The 19,312-nt window shown below is 41.3% G+C and overlaps 3 protein-coding genes across 4 annotated transcripts; 2 read left to right on the top strand and 1 right to left on the bottom strand.

Moving 5' to 3' along the window:
* The first annotated feature begins 761 nt into the window (after positions 1–761).
* pa2g4a (proliferation-associated 2G4, a) lies at positions 762–7,178 on the top strand. Its single transcript, XM_029151696.3, has 17 exons — positions 762–948; positions 1,654–1,782; positions 2,011–2,116; positions 2,593–2,662; positions 2,742–2,834; positions 3,110–3,173; positions 3,266–3,344; positions 3,535–3,613; positions 3,709–3,842; positions 3,924–4,018; positions 4,099–4,226; positions 4,313–4,366; positions 4,492–5,527; positions 5,636–5,921; positions 6,022–6,048; positions 6,298–6,320; positions 6,900–7,178. Exons 1-13 carry the CDS (start codon positions 867–869, stop codon positions 4,552–4,554), a joined length of 1,176 nt encoding a protein of 391 aa, XP_029007529.1. The 5' UTR covers positions 762–866; the 3' UTR covers positions 4,555–5,527; positions 5,636–5,921; positions 6,022–6,048; positions 6,298–6,320; positions 6,900–7,178.
* Positions 7,179–7,672: 494 nt separating this feature from the next.
* On the top strand, positions 7,673–15,238 carry crbn (cereblon). Its single transcript, XM_029150852.3, has 11 exons — positions 7,673–7,833; positions 8,123–8,238; positions 8,361–8,563; positions 8,724–8,867; positions 9,802–9,964; positions 10,229–10,291; positions 10,403–10,487; positions 10,572–10,687; positions 11,805–11,869; positions 12,717–12,848; positions 13,209–15,238. The coding sequence occupies exons 1-11, from the start codon at positions 7,761–7,763 to the stop codon at positions 13,390–13,392; spliced, it is 1,344 nt and encodes a 447-aa protein (XP_029006685.1). The 5' UTR covers positions 7,673–7,760; the 3' UTR covers positions 13,393–15,238.
* A 1,021-nt stretch (positions 15,239–16,259) lies between these two features.
* LOC114855584 (vasopressin V2 receptor-like) lies at positions 16,260–19,053 on the bottom strand. 2 transcript variants are annotated; one of them, XM_055508788.1, is made up of 3 exons: positions 18,460–19,053; positions 18,000–18,357; positions 16,260–17,812 (listed from the first exon to the last, which is right to left on the bottom strand). In XM_055508788.1, exons 1-3 carry the CDS (start codon positions 18,841–18,843, stop codon positions 17,604–17,606), a joined length of 951 nt encoding a protein of 316 aa, XP_055364763.1. In that variant the 5' UTR covers positions 18,844–19,053; the 3' UTR covers positions 16,260–17,603. The 2 variants fall into 2 exon arrangements, with proteins under 2 accessions (XP_055364763.1, XP_029006688.1); XM_029150855.3 differs by having other exon boundaries at positions 18,000–19,053.
* Positions 19,054–19,312: the final 259 nt, after the last annotated feature.

The raw sequence follows: 19,312 nt of genomic DNA on the forward strand, positions 1-19,312 counted from the left end.
TGTGTGCAAAGTGTAAAAAAAAACTTGTGATGAACACTTCTCACAGCTTATTTTATCACTGAATGGGATTTGTCCCATAATAGATTTTATGCCACTGGCTTCTTAAAAAAGTGCCAGTGGCCCCTCTGATCCACAGCTACACACTTTCTAAAATAAGTAACTCTCTAGTCATTATCGGATAACCATTATTTACAGAATACTAAAGACAGTTTATTATACAGTGCCTGCTACCAGATGTTCATACTACTACACAAGGCTCACCATGTTCCTGTATTTTCAAGGTATGAATGCAAAACAAACGTTGATTTAATGGAGAATATTTAAGTAGAAAGGTTATCTTCACTTCACAGTTTATAACCAGTGAACCTGAGGCTTTGGGTCACCAGACAGTGACCTGCTGTATTATAGATCTCTCATGGCCAGTGAAAAAGTAGCAAAAAAAGAACAGCAAAGAGACAAAAGGAGATATAAAACAGATTATTTTAGTATGCATCTGTTGTTGTTATTTATGCATGTCTTCATTGCCACTTTGCAGCTCTTAAGTCCCTTTTTCCTCATTTTAAATTGATTTATCAGCTTATAGAAAATGCGTTATTCTAATAGTCTATATCAAATGTCAGATTCAAAAGATTGAGAAATGCACAAAATCCTAGATATCTATTATATCCTATATCCCATAATCCTATATTCCGTATACAGTATCTCTGCACCATAGAGGAGTCTGCATATGTCGGGGTCGTGTACCTGTGACGCAAAAGGCGTCATCGTAAAGTGGGCGGGGCCTGCAGGGCAGCGTGAGGCCGGTGTTAGCAGCGGCAGCGGCTGGAGCCGAGCTGAGTAGAGTTGTTTAAAAGGCAGCCGCCAACATGTCTGACGAAGAGCAAGAGCAGACCATAGCCGAGGATCTGGTGGTCACCAAGTACAAGATGGGGGGCGACATCGCCAACCGTAAGTAAACGTGAAGGGTGACAGGGTGCGCTGAGCTGCAGGTGTTCAGTCCAGCAGCTAATCCGTATAGTAGTTCCTACCACAGTCTCCGCCATGTGGTTTACATGCCAGCCGCATATAGGCTGCTCTGACAGGCTAGGTAGCGTTAGCAACAGTGAGCCAGCTAAATGCACCTGCTACTTAGCCTGCTAGCTCCTCCTGTTGGGTAGACTTCACTAACGCTAGTTGGCCGTTTAACCAGCGTGTGGTGCTAATAACTAGCTAGCAGTAGTTGTTGCCCTGTGTAGTCAATGGAAATGTTAAGACAGCGAGAGGTAAGCAGGCAGCAGCTGACGCTTAGACGTTGCCTCTTTATCTGTCACCAAGCTGAGCTGTCTTGTTGCTGACTTACTTTGACTGATGACCTATGTAATAAACCAAGGATTGTTCTGTTAACCGGACCAGGCTTACAAGGGGTCTAAAACCGGTATGTTACTTTAGCAAGACTCAGATGATCATAATCAAATTAAATTAATACAATTTCTGTCTGTTATTACAATGAAGTACATGTATTTAGTTATTGTCTACATCTTGCATTCACATTAGTGCCACATTGATTACTCTTATGAAAATCACAGTACAAATGTGTAGTCCTTCATTATGATTCTTCTGACCTAAATTGTTCTCTTGCTGCTTCTTTAAATAATTTTTATTAATTTCTTCCAGAGGCTCTTTGTCTGGTCATGGAAGCAGCCAAACCCGGGGTCTCTGTTCTCAGCCTCTGTGAGAAGGGGGATGACTACATTATGGCTGAGACTGGAAAGGTGTTTAAGAAGGAAAAGGAAATGAAAAAGGGTGAGTTTAAGGTGATACAAGTATGTCTGTTGTGTAAATGAATGAGCTGAGGGGGACATCATTGTTGATTATTAACCTTGATTAGCAACAATAACAACAGTGATGTTAGAAATCACCAGTTGGCAGACTGTTACAGTTCTAAATGATTTTAGAGTCACCCTTTTCATCCTCGTGCATATTTTGTTCTCAACCTGTGGATGATTTGTGGTTGTCGTTTCCCCTTTCTAGGCATTGCCTTTCCTACCAGCGTCTCAGTCAATAACTGTGTGTGCCACTTCTCTCCCTTGAAGAGTGACCCTGACTACACACTTAAAGATGGGGATCTGGTCAAAATGTAGGCATCGTACTCCGCAGTAATGTCACCTCCTGCTTCGCCGTGTGTCTCGACTCTCCCTCTGTGTTGTCCTCCCTTCTTTTTACGTGAGCGTTTTCTCTTCACTGTAATGTCTGCTTTATCATTAGCGTGTTGTTTTCCTTTGTTGTCTGTTGCTGTGGCAAACGACAAGTAAGCACGGATATTTTCAGAGCATGTGTTTTTTTTATTGATATGTTTGATTTTAACTGGTTATTATTGTGCTCAATGCTATCAATATCATTTGTCTAATACAGTATTTTGCTTTGTGAAGCTTAGTTGTTGTATTGCCACTAATAGCTTTGTGCTGTTTTGTGCTGTGTGTGAAATCTTAATGTTTGATGTTTGTTGTAGCTCATGGTCATGTAGTTACACATACTAGGTATGTACTTTCTGCCTGAAAATAACAGTGTCCCTTTTTATTAGGTGTTTAATATTCTGGTGTCTTATTTGTGCAGAGATCTAGGGGTTCACGTTGATGGCTTCATTGCCAATGTTGCTCACAGCTTTGTTGTTGGAGCCAGTAAGGTACAGTATGGACCATATTCTTAGTGTTAAGTGCACATATATGACCAAGTCCTTTTCTCACTATGTGTCATTACTACAGGAGAATCCCATCACAGGCCGCCAAGCAGATGTGGTCAAAGCAGCACATCTGTGTGCAGAGGCAGCTCTTCGTCTGGTCAAACCTGGCAATCAGGTATCGTTGAGCATCTCCTGGTCTTTTGAATGTCAGACACGTAGGCTATTAAATGATTGTGAAGTTTAAAGCTCTTGAGAATTAATTTCTTAAGTATTTGACAGCCGATTTTCAGACTCTGCTTTTGATTAAGTTTTCAAACACTGTCCAAAATAAATGGTCAAAATATCAGACTACACGTCATTGGTAATTTTCTGTTGTTTTTTTTACCAGTTACCTAGTAACAAAAACTATATTTAGAACATAAATGTATTGCTTTTTTATGTTTTCTCTAGAACACTCAAGTGACAGAAGCTTGGAACAAGATTGCTCAGTCATTCAAATGCTCACCAATTGAGGGTGAGTATCTACTGTACAGCTGGATGACTTGGAAATTATTCCAAATTATTTACATTCCTTCTTTAAATTAATTACCTGTTCTTCTTTTAAAGGAATGCTTTCCCATCAGTTAAAGCAACATGTTATAGATGGAGAGAAAACCATCATTCAGAACCCAACAGAACAGCAAAGGTACATTTAATCCCTTTTTACTCACATTTTGGTAATTGTATCAGCAGATTAGTTTTCTATCCTTGAAATAAGTTGAGACAACAAGAAAGAGACGATAAAATTGTAATTGTAACAACGTATTCATGCGCATGATATTTATAAATTCAAGCTGAACTTGTGACAAGTGTTTGTGACTGGCTGTCATTTCCAGGAAGGACCATGAAAAGGCCGAGTTTGAAGTACATGAAGTTTTTGCTGTGGACGTCTTGATTAGCACTGGAGAAGGGAAGGTCAGTTCTCTGTCTTTACTTTCCACATAGCTGCTTAAAGTACATCTGCACTGGAGTCAGCGTAACACTTTAACCTGCATGTCATTTACAATTAGGCTCGAGATGGTGGTCTGAGAACCACCATTTATAAGCGTGATCCCAACAAGCAGTATGGGTTAAAAATGAAAACATCCCGTACATTCTTCAGTGAAGTGGAGCGACGCTTTGACGCCATGCCCTTCACTCTGAGGTACGGGGACACTTTAGATGTAGTTGATACAGTTTATAGCAGTTTGAATTAGGCACCTAATGGCACCTGACTCTTCGTCAGGGCATTTGAGGATGAGGCCAAAGCTCGTATGGGTGTGGTGGAGTGTGCCAAACACGAACTGCTACAGCCCTTCAGTGTCCTGCATGAGAAAGAAGGTTGGTTTATATCTCTCCTTGTATAGTCTTCATATTGGCAATGACTTTTTTAATCTTTGCCTCTCTCTTAATTTTTTCAGGAGAGTTTGTTGCTCAGTTTAAGTTCACAGTGCTGCTGATGCCCAACGGGCCTCATAGAATCACCAGCGGACCTTTAGATCCAGAGCTCTACAAGTCAGAGTTTGAAGTTCAGGATCCAGAATTAAGGGTACGTTTGTCAAATGACAGACCTCCTCCATCACATCCCTGTCTGCTTTGTTTATTCTGTTCTGATGATTCTCCTCTCTCCCCTAGACTTTATTACAGAGCTCTGCAAGTCGGAAAACGCAAAAGAAAAAGAAAAAGAAGGTAAATTAGTCAGAGAGTGGTCCACAACTCTCAGACTTAATACTTGACTGCTGCTCCTGTTACTTTCCCCACATGTGAAGATATTTATTTTTTCTGATGTGTACGTTCTTTTTCTCCTCCCACAGGCCTCAAAGATAGCAGAAAATGCCACAGTACAACCAACCGAGGGCACAGAAGCAGCAGAATAAAACAATACTGCCTTTTCACACTTGCAAGACCCCAAAGAGAAGCAACTGCTCCTTAAACCCATATTACAGTTAAATTCATACATTATACATTTAACTGGAAAATAATTGGATACTCGGATGCATAAATCATGAATTTGTCTTCTAAAATTCTTATTTATGTTGCTCAGTACTGTATATGACAGAATATGCAATGTGAATGAATTGCAATTGTTATGTGAAAAATCACTAACTTTGGAGTTTTACGAGTTTATGGTTACAAATAATGTTTTTGGATGAAACTGAGGTTATATCCACACTAGATTTTTATCCTTAAGAAAAGACTGAAATATTTTGATTACAAGTGCATAAAGAGCTTGATCTTTAGGGAACAAAATGCATTTACTGCCATTCTCCTTTACATTTTATGAGAAGAAATCTAAAGGTTATGTCTTTTCAAAGTTATTTTTTATTGGAGACTTTGCTAACTAAAGCCTGTCAACATGTGTGATGGTTGTCATCCTGGGGTTGGAAATTCATTTCAGGTCTGCAAAGATATAGATTTGTCAACTACTGAACACGAGTCAAGTAAAATTCTGCTTCATAGCTCAGTTGCTGGATGATGGAACTTTACACCTTAGTCAATAAAAATGTTTTCATACATTTGGTTTCTTTTTTTTTTATCTTTTAGATACACCTTAATAATAATTCTATGTTGAGTACTGTATGAAGAGATGTGGCTTATACTGCATTGTTTACATGACTATTAGGTGCTATTTAAGGTTTTGCATTAAATACATTATAAAGTGCAAAACATTTTTCACGAAATGTGTATGTACTATAAACCCACAGCCCCTCAGGTTTGTGATCCTTGGGGGATGAGGAGATACAGTACGGGTGTCGATGCTCTCCACAGTAAGTCCTCTCCTTTCGGCTGTTCCCATCAGGGGTCGCCACAGCAAGTCATCCGCCTCTACACAACGCTCCACAAGAACAAGTACTGAGCATTTTTTACTGTACACAAAACACTGCACACAAACTATAAAAACTATATATAACTATAAAGCTCCAGCTTTACTTAGCATCTTCTTTTTCTTTTCTCAAGTTAAAGTTACCGATAGGCTAAATAAAATTTCTGGGAGCATAGTGACCACAGATAGCAGACAACGGGCTCCATCGGAGTTGAACTGGACAACAAGTGCAACTTCGGTTTCGGTAAGTATTATCAATTCATGTTCTTTTTAGGTTGTTTTAGTTCAGCTGGAGCGATTGGACTACATTTCCCACAACAAGGATAACAAATCTAGGCGCCAAAATATGACGTAAATTCTGTATAAAAGCCTCTCTCTTTCGTCGTCACATCCTCTTTCCGTTGCTCTTCTCGCTTTGAGGTACGGAGGAAGCTATTCGTTTATAGTTCAATCTAAATGAATCCTTCTGTTTCTTAGGTAATCCACAGTCACTGATCGTCTCATTACTTTATTTTCACAGAATCCTCTCCACACGATGAGAGCCAAGGTAGGTGATCCAGCAGATGTTTATATTTTTTTATTTCTTCGTTCATGGTACTGCAGCTAGCTACTGTTAGCATTGAAGTCACGCTGTCTGTTTTGAATGTTCCTGTACCTTTACCCTCTTCTGCTCACTGATTAAAGACTCCTAATAGTACATTAACAGTGTGTGTGTGTGCGCACACTACATAATACATCTGTAGCAGACATTACATACATCTGCTGCTTACTAATGTATGTTTAATTTGTCTTCTAGTGGAGGAAGAAGCGTATGCGCAGGTAAGCATCACTGGTTAAGCATCAGTTGACTATTTCTTAGAAATTTGTCCATCAATAGTTGAGGTTGCTTAGAACAGTCCATGTTTTTAGAACTAGGCCCTAAATGCATTAACGTACTGCAGGCGAGTGAAAATGCTGTTCCTATTGCTTTGACAGATGGACCTTATTGATCCCATAGTGGGGAAACTGAACTGCAGGATGTATTGTGTGCTTTTAAAAATGCTCTGCTGTAGTGCCTAAAATTGTAGTATTGGAAAGTGAAAGCTCTTTCTGTGCCTGTAATAAAGCCTATAAAACGATGAGCAATCTATGCACACGATTTAAAAAAAGATTCTTGTCTGTTGCATGCCCTACTAACCTTAACAAATTTCAGGATAAATCGCTTTGAAGTAAAAGGCACTTAAAATATAATTTAAACCGTAACTTTAAATGTTTCTGGGATCATAAGGTGTTCATAATTGGAAGTGAGTCTACTTTCCACAATCGACCCATGATAACATCATTTGCATGTATAGTTTTAAATCCATAATAGATCTGTAGTTAAATGGCTAAAATGTGTTTAACTGCTGTTTTTAACAGGCTGAAGCGTAAAAGGAGAAAGATGAGGCAGAGGTCCAAGTAAAACCTGTCTCCCTGGCCGCTGTCGTCCCATCAGACCCTCTCCAGATGACTGACACCTGTGGCTTGTGAAAAGACCCAAACCCCAATATCTTGACGGTGTCTGGAGCCAGCTGTGGATGTCTACCAACAATGGACACAACTTCTAACATCAGCGGCGCCTGCTTTGTTCATGGACCAGAATGAAATAACATCTCCTGTGGTGTATTGAACAATAAATCAACATCGTTTATAATCTGAGCAGTTTTCAGTCTTTATTACAAACCTTTTGAGATTAATTTCATAAACTTGATTATTCATGAGAAAGCATAAAGTAAACTTGGGAGTAAGACTTGGTATTTTGTTTAGTTGTGAAATGTTATTGGTATGGGTCTTTATGTAAAGCAAATGAGAGACTTTTTTTTTCTCAAAGTGGCAAATCAATGTGTTTTGCAGAAGACAAGGCCAATCACTTTTGAACTGTATTACTGTTAGAAATGCAACCTCAGTTAACAAGACTTTTAACTAAATTGAATGTAAACACTCACTCTTGAGCGTCCTTGCTTATCATTTCAAACATTTTTAAATGTAGGCTACTGAACTGCTATGCAGTTTCTAGTAACTTGTATTGTTAGATTAATTTGGTTTTGTTAATAGTAGAGCCATTATACTACAATTTTACTTGATGTAAAGGTAAAACCAGAAACGCTCAGAATGATGCTTTTAGCTCCAACGCCACTGCAGTGTTAAACTGCCAGTCGGCAGGGGGCGCTAAACACCCGCCTTATTGCTACACTTTAAAGACACCGTAGAAGAAGAGCTTACCATTGTAAACACAAGGATATGGCTGACGAGAGGGGTGGAGGTGAAGACAACATTAACGACAACATGGGGAACCAGTTACAGCTTTTACCAGGTAACGGTTAACGTCACCATAAACGCCGCGCGGAGATTTAGCCTTTGAGTGTTTGTGTCTACATGCTGCTATTGTGACAGCGAGCGAACGTTGTCACAGACACAACAGGCCACTGTCACAGATCACATCGTGACTGAGACCTCAGCTTTCGTTTTCTTTTCACGTTTCCCTCCAGAGGGACTTACTAAAGTGGTGAAATGTGAGCTGTGGTGTGTTTAGGACGCACAGAACCAACTAATTAGTGTCACCCTGAGGATCATGTCTTTGTGTTCCCACTGCGCCTGGGTAGAAAATGAGGAGGAGGAGGAGGAGGAGGATGACATGGAGACTGAAGACAGAGAGAGTGATGAGGGAGAAAATCCCAGCATCATCACCTTTGACCCCAGTCTTCCCACATCACATGCTGTGAGTGATGCCCCTCATAGATTATGTCTTCATATATCAGCTGAGTGTTTTACTAGGTGGGTCTTTTTGTGTTTTCTGCCATTGTCTTGATCTTGTGCTGACCACGACTCCTGCGATGGCAGTACCTGGGCTCAGACATGGAAGAGTTCCACGGCCGTACGGTCCACGATGATGACAGCTGCCAGACTATCCCTGTGCTGCCACACACAGCTGTGATGCTGGTGCCAGGCCAGACTCTGCCTCTGCAGCTGTTCAGGCCTCAGGAGGTCAGCATGATGAGGAGCATCATCCAAAGAGACCGCACGTTCGCTGTGCTCGCACACAGGTATCTGATCCTTCTATACCTACTGATGTATTTGTAATGTATAAGAAGCAGCTCTGCAAGATTTCATCCAGTTCTATAAATTCTGTGGGATCATTAAGTTGTTATTTCTTTTGTTTAGCTTAGGGTGTTTAACTTTAATGGCTTCATTTCACATCTGCAGTGATGCGGCGGAGCCAGAGTTTGGGACAACAGCTGAAATCTATGCATACCGGGAGGAGCAGGAGTACGGCATTGAGACAGTCAAAGTGAAAGCTGTGGGGAGGCAGAGGTTCAAGGTCCATGAGATAAGAACTCAAGCAGATGGGTGAGCTCTAAAAGCCAATACATCAAAGGTCAGAACATGAGGCTTGGTTTTTGCTTGAAAAAGGTTCACTCTACGAAGAGACACACTCCGTTCTGAAGGGTCACAGTGAAGCATTGTCTGCAATTAACTAGCTGATCAAATGGAAACCAGCTTCTCTCTCTCTGCAGATGAGAGAAGTCAATGTGTGTTTGCCCTAAAAGCCTCTACATTAATTTGTATGCATCGACAATTTGTGCACTTCCACTTCATAACCAGTGTTTGATCAGCCATTTCTTGGTTCCTACAGAAAAGAACCTTTACTCAAGCTGTGGTCCTGTAGTTCACCAATAGGGGGCAGGCTAACTCTTTACACGATCATCTTTATGAAATGAACAGAAAACATCCGAATCAGTTAATTTTTCTTTAGGAATTTAATCAATTTAGCTTATTTATACTTTAGACACTGTAATATTCCTGAGACAATGTCTCTCTTATCGTAATCTAATTCACAAAATATTACAAAGCACACTCTTGTCTCTTGAGGTTAAACCAAGGACACATCTATGGAGTCTAAGTCTGTTTAATTGTTGTCGTCATACTATAAGTCCAGTCTATTTATATCCTCCGCTGCTCAGGAAATTACAGATGTTTGCTCTCCATAAAACTGAAGCTTCAATAAAACACACATCCCTCTCTCTGTAGTCAGTGTTGTGTAATACCAACGAATTAGTGGATTTAATCCTGTTGACCTCATTGTGTGTCATATCACCATAGGTAAGCATTACAGCTAGCTGCCACTCGCTGTAAATAGAATCTGTTGCTTTGTGGCAATATGCCACCATTATTGAACCGGTTGAACTAAACGCCATTTCCACTGTTCTACCGTTCTTGACCTCATTCTCTTTCTACAATTCCACAATGCGTGTCAGCGTCTCCCTCTGTTTCTCTCCTCCAGGATCAGACAAGCCAAAGTACAGATCCTTCCAGAGCGAATCCTTCCAGATCCCCTGTCTGCTGTGCAGCTAACGCCGCTCTCCAGACTCCACGTACACCCCTCCTCCAAACCCCCAACTCAGAGCTGCAAAGAGGCCCAGTGCTGGTGGAACAACTACCAGCAGGTTAGATGCATACACTCACACTGCTCATGATGTTAAGAAGATTGAATGATTGAAAAGGTAGGCTCATGTATTGTCTGCAACCACAGGCTCATTATAAGTATAGGAAATGGAGTTGCCCATCTGGTGTGACGCTACTCAAATGTTACTGCATAATACATAAAGAAGGTGGTTTTAATATTGAGTGACTTGTGGGTAGTTATAATAGTGACTGCTGTAAGTGTCAGTAATAGTATTTTAAACCTACGTGTCTGTGCTTCATCACAGAGGAAGTTTCACTGTGCTAGACTGACACCGTGGCCCCACTGGGTCTACGCACTCTACGACTCTGTAAGTACAGAGCTGCAGCCCAGGCTCATCGCTTTGAATATCCTCTATGCATTAACACCGGACAGAAGTGAAGGTAAAGGACATCGCTGCTTCCTCTGTGTCACCTCACAGGAGTCACTCATGAACAGAGTGAAGAAGCAACTCCATGAATGGGATGAGAACCTGAAGGATGACTCCCTCCCCACGAATGCCGTAGGTCAGTCTCCGCTCACAGACACATACGAACACATACGTTGGTATTGCTTTAGATTCTTTATTAGCTGATGTCTGTTTCTGTTAGACTTCTCCTACAGGGTGGCAGCCTGTCTGCCCATAGACGATGCTCTGCGGCTGCAGCTGCTGAAGATTGGCAGTGCCATCCAGAGACTCCGCTGTGAGCTGGACATCATGGACCGGGTAAGAAAAGAAAAAAACTAGGTGTCAGTCAGCTGCAGCCTCAGCAGTTGTTTCCAATGTTCTGTGATGTCTATGATTTTTATGATCATCTTGCTTGTAATGAACTCAGCAAAACTGTCTGCACAAGCGCATGAACCCCGGCAGATGCTGTGATATATTTAATGAAGAACTGAACTGACAGATGTGTTGTTGCTACTATATTTCAGTTCAAAGTCAGCCACAACCTTAGTGTTTAGAAGAAGTTTAGCGCAGGCAATGTCCGTTTTGTTTTTGCTGTAAGAATAAATTAGAAGGGAATTGATCCGAGGAACAGTGTGTACCCAGCTCTAGAGGACGTTGAATGTGTTGAAGCAGTTATTTCTTTATCTTCCCTACTTCTCTAAACAGAACGAAGACGCCTGGCTTCCGTCTTCCTGGTTTAACTCAGTTGTCAGAGCAGCTATAGTGTGTTTTTAGCCACACCAACAGCTTGGATCTGATAATTACACTAGTCCTAAGAATCACCTGCAACCTCTTGATCCTCTGGCTTCTTCCATAAAACTATCATTAGATAAAAATGTAGCAACACTCTTTAGAGACTCAAGAGAGAAACAGGAGAAGAGAAGAGTCTGTGATGGACATTTTAGTCCTTCTGCCCAAACAGACCTTCATATGACAGCTGAAACAGATGATCCTGCACTGAAAAACATCTGGGCCCAGAGGTCTTCACTTTTGCATCACTCACTTTTCTTTGTGCACTAAAATAGAATTTGGGCTTAAATGTAAATTCTTATTTTTACATTGACACAAATGACCGATATTTCTGTTTGAGGAAAGTCATTGTCACCGACACTGAGCTGACACACACAAGATTTTAGTGTGTAGTACTTTTGTTGTCATAGGATGTGTAAAGTGCTTCTTAATTGTGTCAGACCATTATCAGCTCTTTTCCTCCTGTCTGATTGAGGATAATAATTCTCCTAATGGCGAGTCTGCAACCTGCGCTTTTGACATCTGGTTGGAGGATCTTGTATAATCATGAAGAATTGGGTGGACCATTATAGCTTCTCTATTGATCCTGAACAACATATGTGACTTGTATACATCCAGTAAACACTTTGTCTTCTGCTTTCTTCAGTGCACGTCATTGTTTTGTAAGCAGTGCCAGGACACAGAAATCACCACAAAAAATGAAATATTCAGGTGAGTGAATATACGTCTGTGTGTGTGTGTGTGTGTGTGTGTGTGTGTGTGTGTGTGTGTGTGTGTGTGTGTGTGTGTGTGTGTGTGTGTGTGTGTGTGTGTGCGTGTGCGTGCGCACACACGCGTGCGCACGCTGTTCATGTTCATGTTCATGTTCATTATGTAACATCACACTTGATTCATCTCCCAGACCAAGTCATCACTAAAACACACACACGCACACACACACACACACACACACACACACACACACACACACACACACACACACACACATACACACACACTGTTATATAATATAATTTTCTCTACTTGATGGGCAATTATTAATGGTTTACCCCATTTATCCGTTTACTACTAACACCAGTGAAATTGCACAGAAGCTCTCAGTGCTTTATGAGAGGTGTATTAACTGTTCCACATAATGAGTGTGAATTAGTGTTTGTCTATAACAAGATTTCTGTCTGAGACATTCAAAGGTTTGAGACTTTTAAAGCACACGTCTTGGGACAAACACATGCAGGGATAAAAACCAGAACCAGTCAAAGTGTAGGACTGGGTCGCATATTTTAGACATTCTTACATCAAAACCTTTGCAATCAGTGGACAATTAGAACATGAAGAAAGTTTCCATTACCAACTGTCAAGAGGTAACACTAGCCTTAAATCGGAGGCTTATCTGTGGAAGATCAGGACTATGACTCTCTAAACTAGCATTTAAATAGGTTAGACTAGAACACTAATGAGCGCTCACCAGCTAGTTGATCACCAGGCAGTACACATACTGATTTTGGATTGTATATTAGCTTAATGCTATGCTTCATGTGATTGTATCCCTTTTTTGCAGCTTGTCTCTGTATGGGCCCATGGCTGCATATGTCAACCCTCATGGCTACGTTCACGAAACACTGACTGTCTACAAAGCCAACAACCTCAACGTGGTTGGCAGGCCATCCACACTGCACAGCTGGTTTCCAGGGTAACTAGGCTATACTTCAAGTGTTTACCGCACACTCCATCCTCTGATTAGTAAATAATACAACACATAGCAGACAAAGTACATTGATTCTGGAACACAGTGATTGAATTGTTTACACCAGATTTTTAAAGGATAAAATGTATCATTATTATTATTATTATTATTAATAATAATAATAATAATAATAATAATAATAATAATAATAATAATAATAATAATAATAATAATAATAATAATAATAATAATTAGAAATTATCCCACCTCTTGTTTGTCAGTAATATAGATATATAGACACATAGAACACGTGCCTTATAAATATTTGTTGTGGATCTTTTAAACAAAACATTCTTCTGTGCTCAGATACGCCTGGACAATCGCTCAGTGCAGAAACTGTGGGTCTCACATGGGTTGGAAGTTCACAGCCACCAAGAAGGACTTATCTCCCCCTCGTTTCTGGGGTCTGACCCGTTCAGCCATGTTCCCTCGTATCCCCCAGGGCAATGGGGAGGAAGGAGGGGAGGGCGCTCGTCTCTTCTGCCTGTGATGTCAGACCCCTCCCACCTGCAAACCCTGGATCTCCAGCCTTTCTCTGGCTGCAATTACTTTTAGTAATCAATCCATTATACGTCGCCTGTCACTCGTAACAGCAGCTGTCATATTAGCGAAAAGGTGATTTGGCCTTTAAATGTCACCTTAAGAGCAAATTAGGAGAAGGGAGGCTGTGATTGCTCTTAAAGGTCCTTAAAATGTGGCGGCAGTAGAGAGACTAAAGTCAGATGACAGTAACAGAATGAGTCCATGCCATGTGCTAACATCCTCGCATGCAGCTCCCTGATCTGTGTCCCTGTCCTGCTGTTCTCTTGGAAACTGCAAAACAAACAGCTCTGTTCAGTGTCTTATTTATCCCAGGCTGCATTTTGATCTGATGTAAATGAAACAAATCAATATACTTTCACTTCGTATTCAGATCCTTTGTCGCATTTGTTATAAGATGTAAAGGATCGGTGGAGGAAGCTGTTGAAGAGCATACGTGCAGGTCAACCATAATAGGGAGTATTTTGAATCTTGGGATTAAAGTGGGTGTATTTTTGTATGTAATTGCAAATAGTTTAACATTCTTTGATGTGTTGAAAAACGGTTTTCGTTGTCACATCAGGTTTCGTGTAATAACCAGAAAAATCTGAGGCGACAATAACGGTGGTGTGTAATATAGTTGCTAATCGGTGTCCGCTTTCTATTCAGCTAGAGCTCCCTGTTGTCAGACGCTGCTTCAGGACACAAACGTTATCTCCTGCTGCAAAGTGAAGATTGGAGATGTCTTGGTGCCTCATGGCAGACTGTTCTTTATCCCCAAAGGTCAAAGCAAATTAAGGTGGAGAGGAGTGTTTATCCTTAATCTAGTTTATTATGTGTGGTGTGTTAAAACTGTGTGCCTACGCTGCATCTCAGTGTCTTTTCGTAAGTTTGATAAAGTAGTGAATGAAAATATGTAAATGGAAAAGTGATGATTACACTTTTAATTAAAATAGTTTTTTAGGATTCTCTTTGGTTTAAACACTTGGTTTTCGGGGTTTTATTTGTGATTGTGTTGCAAGGTGCTGGCTCACGTTGGTTAAACTGTCACTGTACATATGATGCGGTCATAGCATTTGTTACTATACTTCTTCTATATTTGTCATCTTTTCCATGATCAGGGTCATAAGAAATGTCCTAAGAGTAACTGAATGCAATAAGAATTAGTCTTCATCTGGGGGTGTTGGTTTGTAGTTGCTTTCTTAAAGGAGTGGTTTAACATTTTCCAAAACAACATTATTGTTTAGCAAGTAAGAAAGATTTACACTAAACTCCATCCATAGCCCAGATAAAGCACAGGGACTGGAAACTGGGGAACCGCCCACCTGGATCCTTCATAGGATCTGCACAATTAAAAATTGTCATAATAATGTGTTACAGCATGTTTAGTTTAGTTAAGGTTTTGTTTAATGTTAATTTACTTGATTGTACTTGTATACTTTTATTAAAGAGGTAATAACATGTCACTAGGTTCTAGGGACAAAGCCAGTACAGCTGTTTCCACCAGTTTCCAGTTTCATATAAAACATTTAAAACAATTAGAAAATGTGATTTTCTATAAATATGTCCACTAGTTTAGTTTACATATCCTTCACCAGATTCTTATCATTTGTATCATTTTATGCAGTTGGACTAAAGTAGCAGGTATCAACCAGTAACTTTGACTGTGTTATGTTTCATATTACTGGCGCTGTGTTTGCCCCCACAATCAAATGGATGCTTCACTGAGGAAATGATTGGCCCAGTTCCAAAGAAGGCCTTGTCTTTCCATTCCATTCAGTACCACACAGTAAAATAAACATGCAGTTATCCTGTGACTCTTCTGATTTATGTGTCGATGCATCGAGATGCTTACATCTTACTGCATGTGGAGGCAAATCCACATGTGCTTTTAGACCCACTGTGCTTTCATGCGTTTGCGCCCCATTAACCTCTAGCACAGATGCACGTGGCTGGAGGATGATTTGTATGCGAGAACAGTGAGAGTCTAATGAGACTTTATGAGTAGGAGAGGAGCCATGTTGACCACTAAGGTTCTGTGATGATGTGAACGTGAGGGTCCCTCAGCAAAGAGCATTTATAGTGAAGAGGTGAATGGGGCAGAAATATGCAGCATGTGATCTCTCAATCAGCTTGTGTCTATTTTTTTTTAGCGCCATTGTCCCTATTTGTTGTTGGCTCTGGTACAAACAGCATGTCAACAATATCTTAGATTACCTTAACTCGTTTCCATGAGCCTGGAGCTCCCTTAATATTGGAACATATACAGTATTGCCCTACTTTTGCACAAACCAACCCGGTGCCTAACTAGCGCCGTGACCCAGGTGTTATGTTAGTGGATCCTGATCGTTCCTCGAGCCTCTTTAAGCAGAGATAAGACACAGAGGTCACGTCTTCCGAACTCCACATCCATTACCAGCACCCAAGACCTAAACAGACCTGAAGCTGGCAGAGGTGTCCTTTAAAAACAACAGCTGTTTACTTAGGAGGGTCCACTTCTTCTGTGCTTCCGGTCATGTCACACATTAGGCAAAGTTTTCAGACTGAAAATGTACTGAGTAATGGAAAGTGTGATTAAATCACAGCGGAGCAAACCCCGTCTGCTAATGGAGTCAAACAACCCAGAACAAATGAGCCAGTAGATCTGAGGTGGAGATTGTTCTGTCACCAGCACCAACAGTATCGGAGGCTGATGATGATGATGCTATCTAAGAATTTTTTATTACTTCTGGAGTTGTTTACCTGTTCATTTCCTTTCCACAATGTTTCCCAGTCACTGGGACAAAGGTTATAAATAAATGGAGATTGGATGTTGAAATCTATTATTTTATTAGGACACGTTACATTAACTGTGTAAGGAGATTGAAAGTCTTATATAGAAATTAAAGTAAGTATAGTGAGTGTACTATGCATTTCATTTTTGGCATGAACTTTGTGTCTTCATTGAACACATCTATTGAACATACAGAGTGAAGGTGACATCATTTGTTTATTAAGCACAAGTAGAATGTAAAAATATTGTATGTGACTTTATTCCACACTTTATAAGCTATGACATAAATACAATAATTCAGATACACAGCACTTGTTCTATTTATAGATGTGACAAATGTAGTACACATTTTTGTTATTTCATTTTTAAAGTAAACATGATCATTTATAAATAGATGCTTCATTAATGCTACATCTGAAGGTTTCAGCCACGGTTTCAGGGTTCAGAGTCTTGACAGGTCCATCCCTGAGGTTCATGGACCGTTGGATTGCACCAACTAAGTCACGGCCACACCCAAATCATGTTATACTGGTCTAAAGGTTTGGACACAATTGCTGAAGATGCGGAAATCATAACAGAACAAATTTGGAAGTGGAACATGTTAACCCAGAATATGTTTTGTATTTTATTATTTTATTATATTTCATAGCTTTTGCAGTCTCTCATAGTAATAACCAAGAAGTCACCTTCAATGGTTTTCAGTTCACAGATAACTTCGCTACCAGTGTTCACAGCTGACATCCTTTCCTTTTGGTTTGCACTTAGTAGAATCATTGTTTGCTTTCCACCAGGGTATTGACCCCAAACACACCTCCAGCTGATCATAGAGCTATCACTATCGTCCAGACAGAGCGATGGAGTGCCACATCAGATGGCAGAGCCTCCACAATCGCCCAATCTGGACTGATTTGAGATGGTTTTGGATGAGTAAGCCTCGGGAATGAAAGGAAAGCAGCCAACAAAGCGTTAACACCTCTGGGAACTCAGTCGGGATTGCTGCAAAACGAATGGAGTTGAGGGCCTCAAGAGGCCGACTGAGAGAATGACAAGTGTGCAAGGTTGTCGCCACAGCAGAGAAATCTCGATATTCAACACATTCTGGCTTATTTACATACATGATTTTGTTAAGTTGTGTTCATGTTCTTACACAGGCTGAAAAAAAGAAAAGTAACTGAAGGTTTGTCTATAATGTGGACTATAGAATATGTGTAGTCCACAGACATTTGTGTCAATTTAACTCATGACAAGACACGCTTTCCTTTGTATGACACTCAAATCTTTGTGCGTCAAAGACCCAAAAAGACACAATGTTTGCTCGGCATTTCGTACTTTCAGCAGGAACAAATGCAGAGAGCTCAGAAACAGCTCGATGAGACGCACCCTACAGGCAGTTAGCGGAGAATAACGCTTTATTTAGAGTCTGACACGTGTTTGAAACTCATGTATAAAGTACTGACCAGCGTCGCGTCTTCGTGCATTGACTCTTTACAGTCCAGCTGCCGCTGGCACAGCAGCATCGCCAGCCTTTTGGGAAACTGGCTGCAGAACAGTAGATAAATGCAGGGGTTGGCGCAGCTGTTTAGACTGGCCAGTAACATCAGGATGGTGAAAGTCGCAGCTGGAAAGAAGAGAGAACCGCAAAGCGTCAGAACGGTGCACAAAAGCGCCATCTGACCGCTATCGGCGTGTTGTGAGTTGTGTGCGTAAATGCGCACTCTCAAATAGCGCGTCAGGGCTACGGCATAAAAAAACGTGTGTATATAAAAATCAATCTATAGACCTACAATAAATACCCAATGACTTACTTTCCTTTGGCGCATGTGAGTCCCAGGCGGACCAAAGCTGGACGATGAAGAAAGGAGCCCAGCAAACAATATAGGCCAGCACGATGACGACGGTCATCTTCAGCGTCTTGACCCTGGCCTTGGACATTCCCACGACGCCGCTGGCCCTGGGCGGCAGTGGGACACCCACGCTGCCGCTCTGCTGGGTCTTTTGGTACAGGTTAATCTGGATGGCTCGACAGATGCGCACCTGGCAAACAACGACTGTGACAACGGGCAAAACAAAAATGACCAGGGTGGTCCATGTTATGTAGGTCTGCAGGCCCCATGGCTGGATAAACTTGGCCCAGCAGTCAAATACACCGGGTGCGACTTCGACCTGGGAAAAAATGAAAATCTGTGGCAGACTGCCGAGCAGAGAAACTCCCCACGCCACGCACACGGGGATGTTCAGTCTCGTGCGTGTCTTCTGAAACCTCACCATGGGGTTGCACACGGCTTGATATCGGTCAACTGTCATCACCACGATCATGTAGGTCGACGCGAACATGCCGAACACTTGCAGGTACTTCACCAGGCGGCACACCAGGTCCGGTCCGACGAACCGGTCCGTGACGTCCCACATGAGCTGCGGGCACACCTGGAAGAACGCGACCACCAGATCCGCCAGGCACAGGTGAAACACGAACACGCGCATCCTGGACATCTGCTTGCGCTGTCTCCAGAGGACCAGTAGAAGGGAGGTGTTGAGGACGGCGGCGCTGACGAAGATGACGCTGAGCAGCGCGATCTCCACTTTGGCCAGACCCTCATCTCTCGGTGCGTCTTCAGCATCCACTAAGTCACTGCCGTTCAGCGGACCCATCCTAACCTTGCAACTGGCCACTAACTGGGCTGCAGAAGAACGTGGTAGTCTATTTATACTGAGAGTTTCACGTGTTTTACTACAGAATAAAATAAAACAACATTTCTTTACTAAAATTCTTCTTGGAGGTTTGCATTGGTCTAATTCTACTATAGCCAAGCTTTGGAGTTATTTTTTCAAAGAACGCCGATTGTAAATGGAAGATCCGCTGATGTTGTGGAGTTCAGGTTGAGAAGAAGAGAGTAAGAGAGCGCGTGTATTTATCTACAGCGGTGCACCAGTGTATTATGTGAGGCTGAAACTGGGTGGAGCTTACATTCATTCAGAAGTGTGATTATCAATAGGGAATCATCCTTATTTATAGGTCAAACAAGAGCTCAGTTTGCAGCTAGTAACTGGACATTTTGATAAGACTTTAACCGATATAATAAATAAATTAGTCTATAAAATGGTCTATTCATGTTTGATT

This window comes from Betta splendens, chromosome 5 (genome assembly GCF_900634795.4).
Source record: "Betta splendens chromosome 5, fBetSpl5.4, whole genome shotgun sequence".
Lineage (NCBI taxonomy): Eukaryota > Metazoa > Chordata > Actinopteri > Anabantiformes > Osphronemidae > Betta > Betta splendens.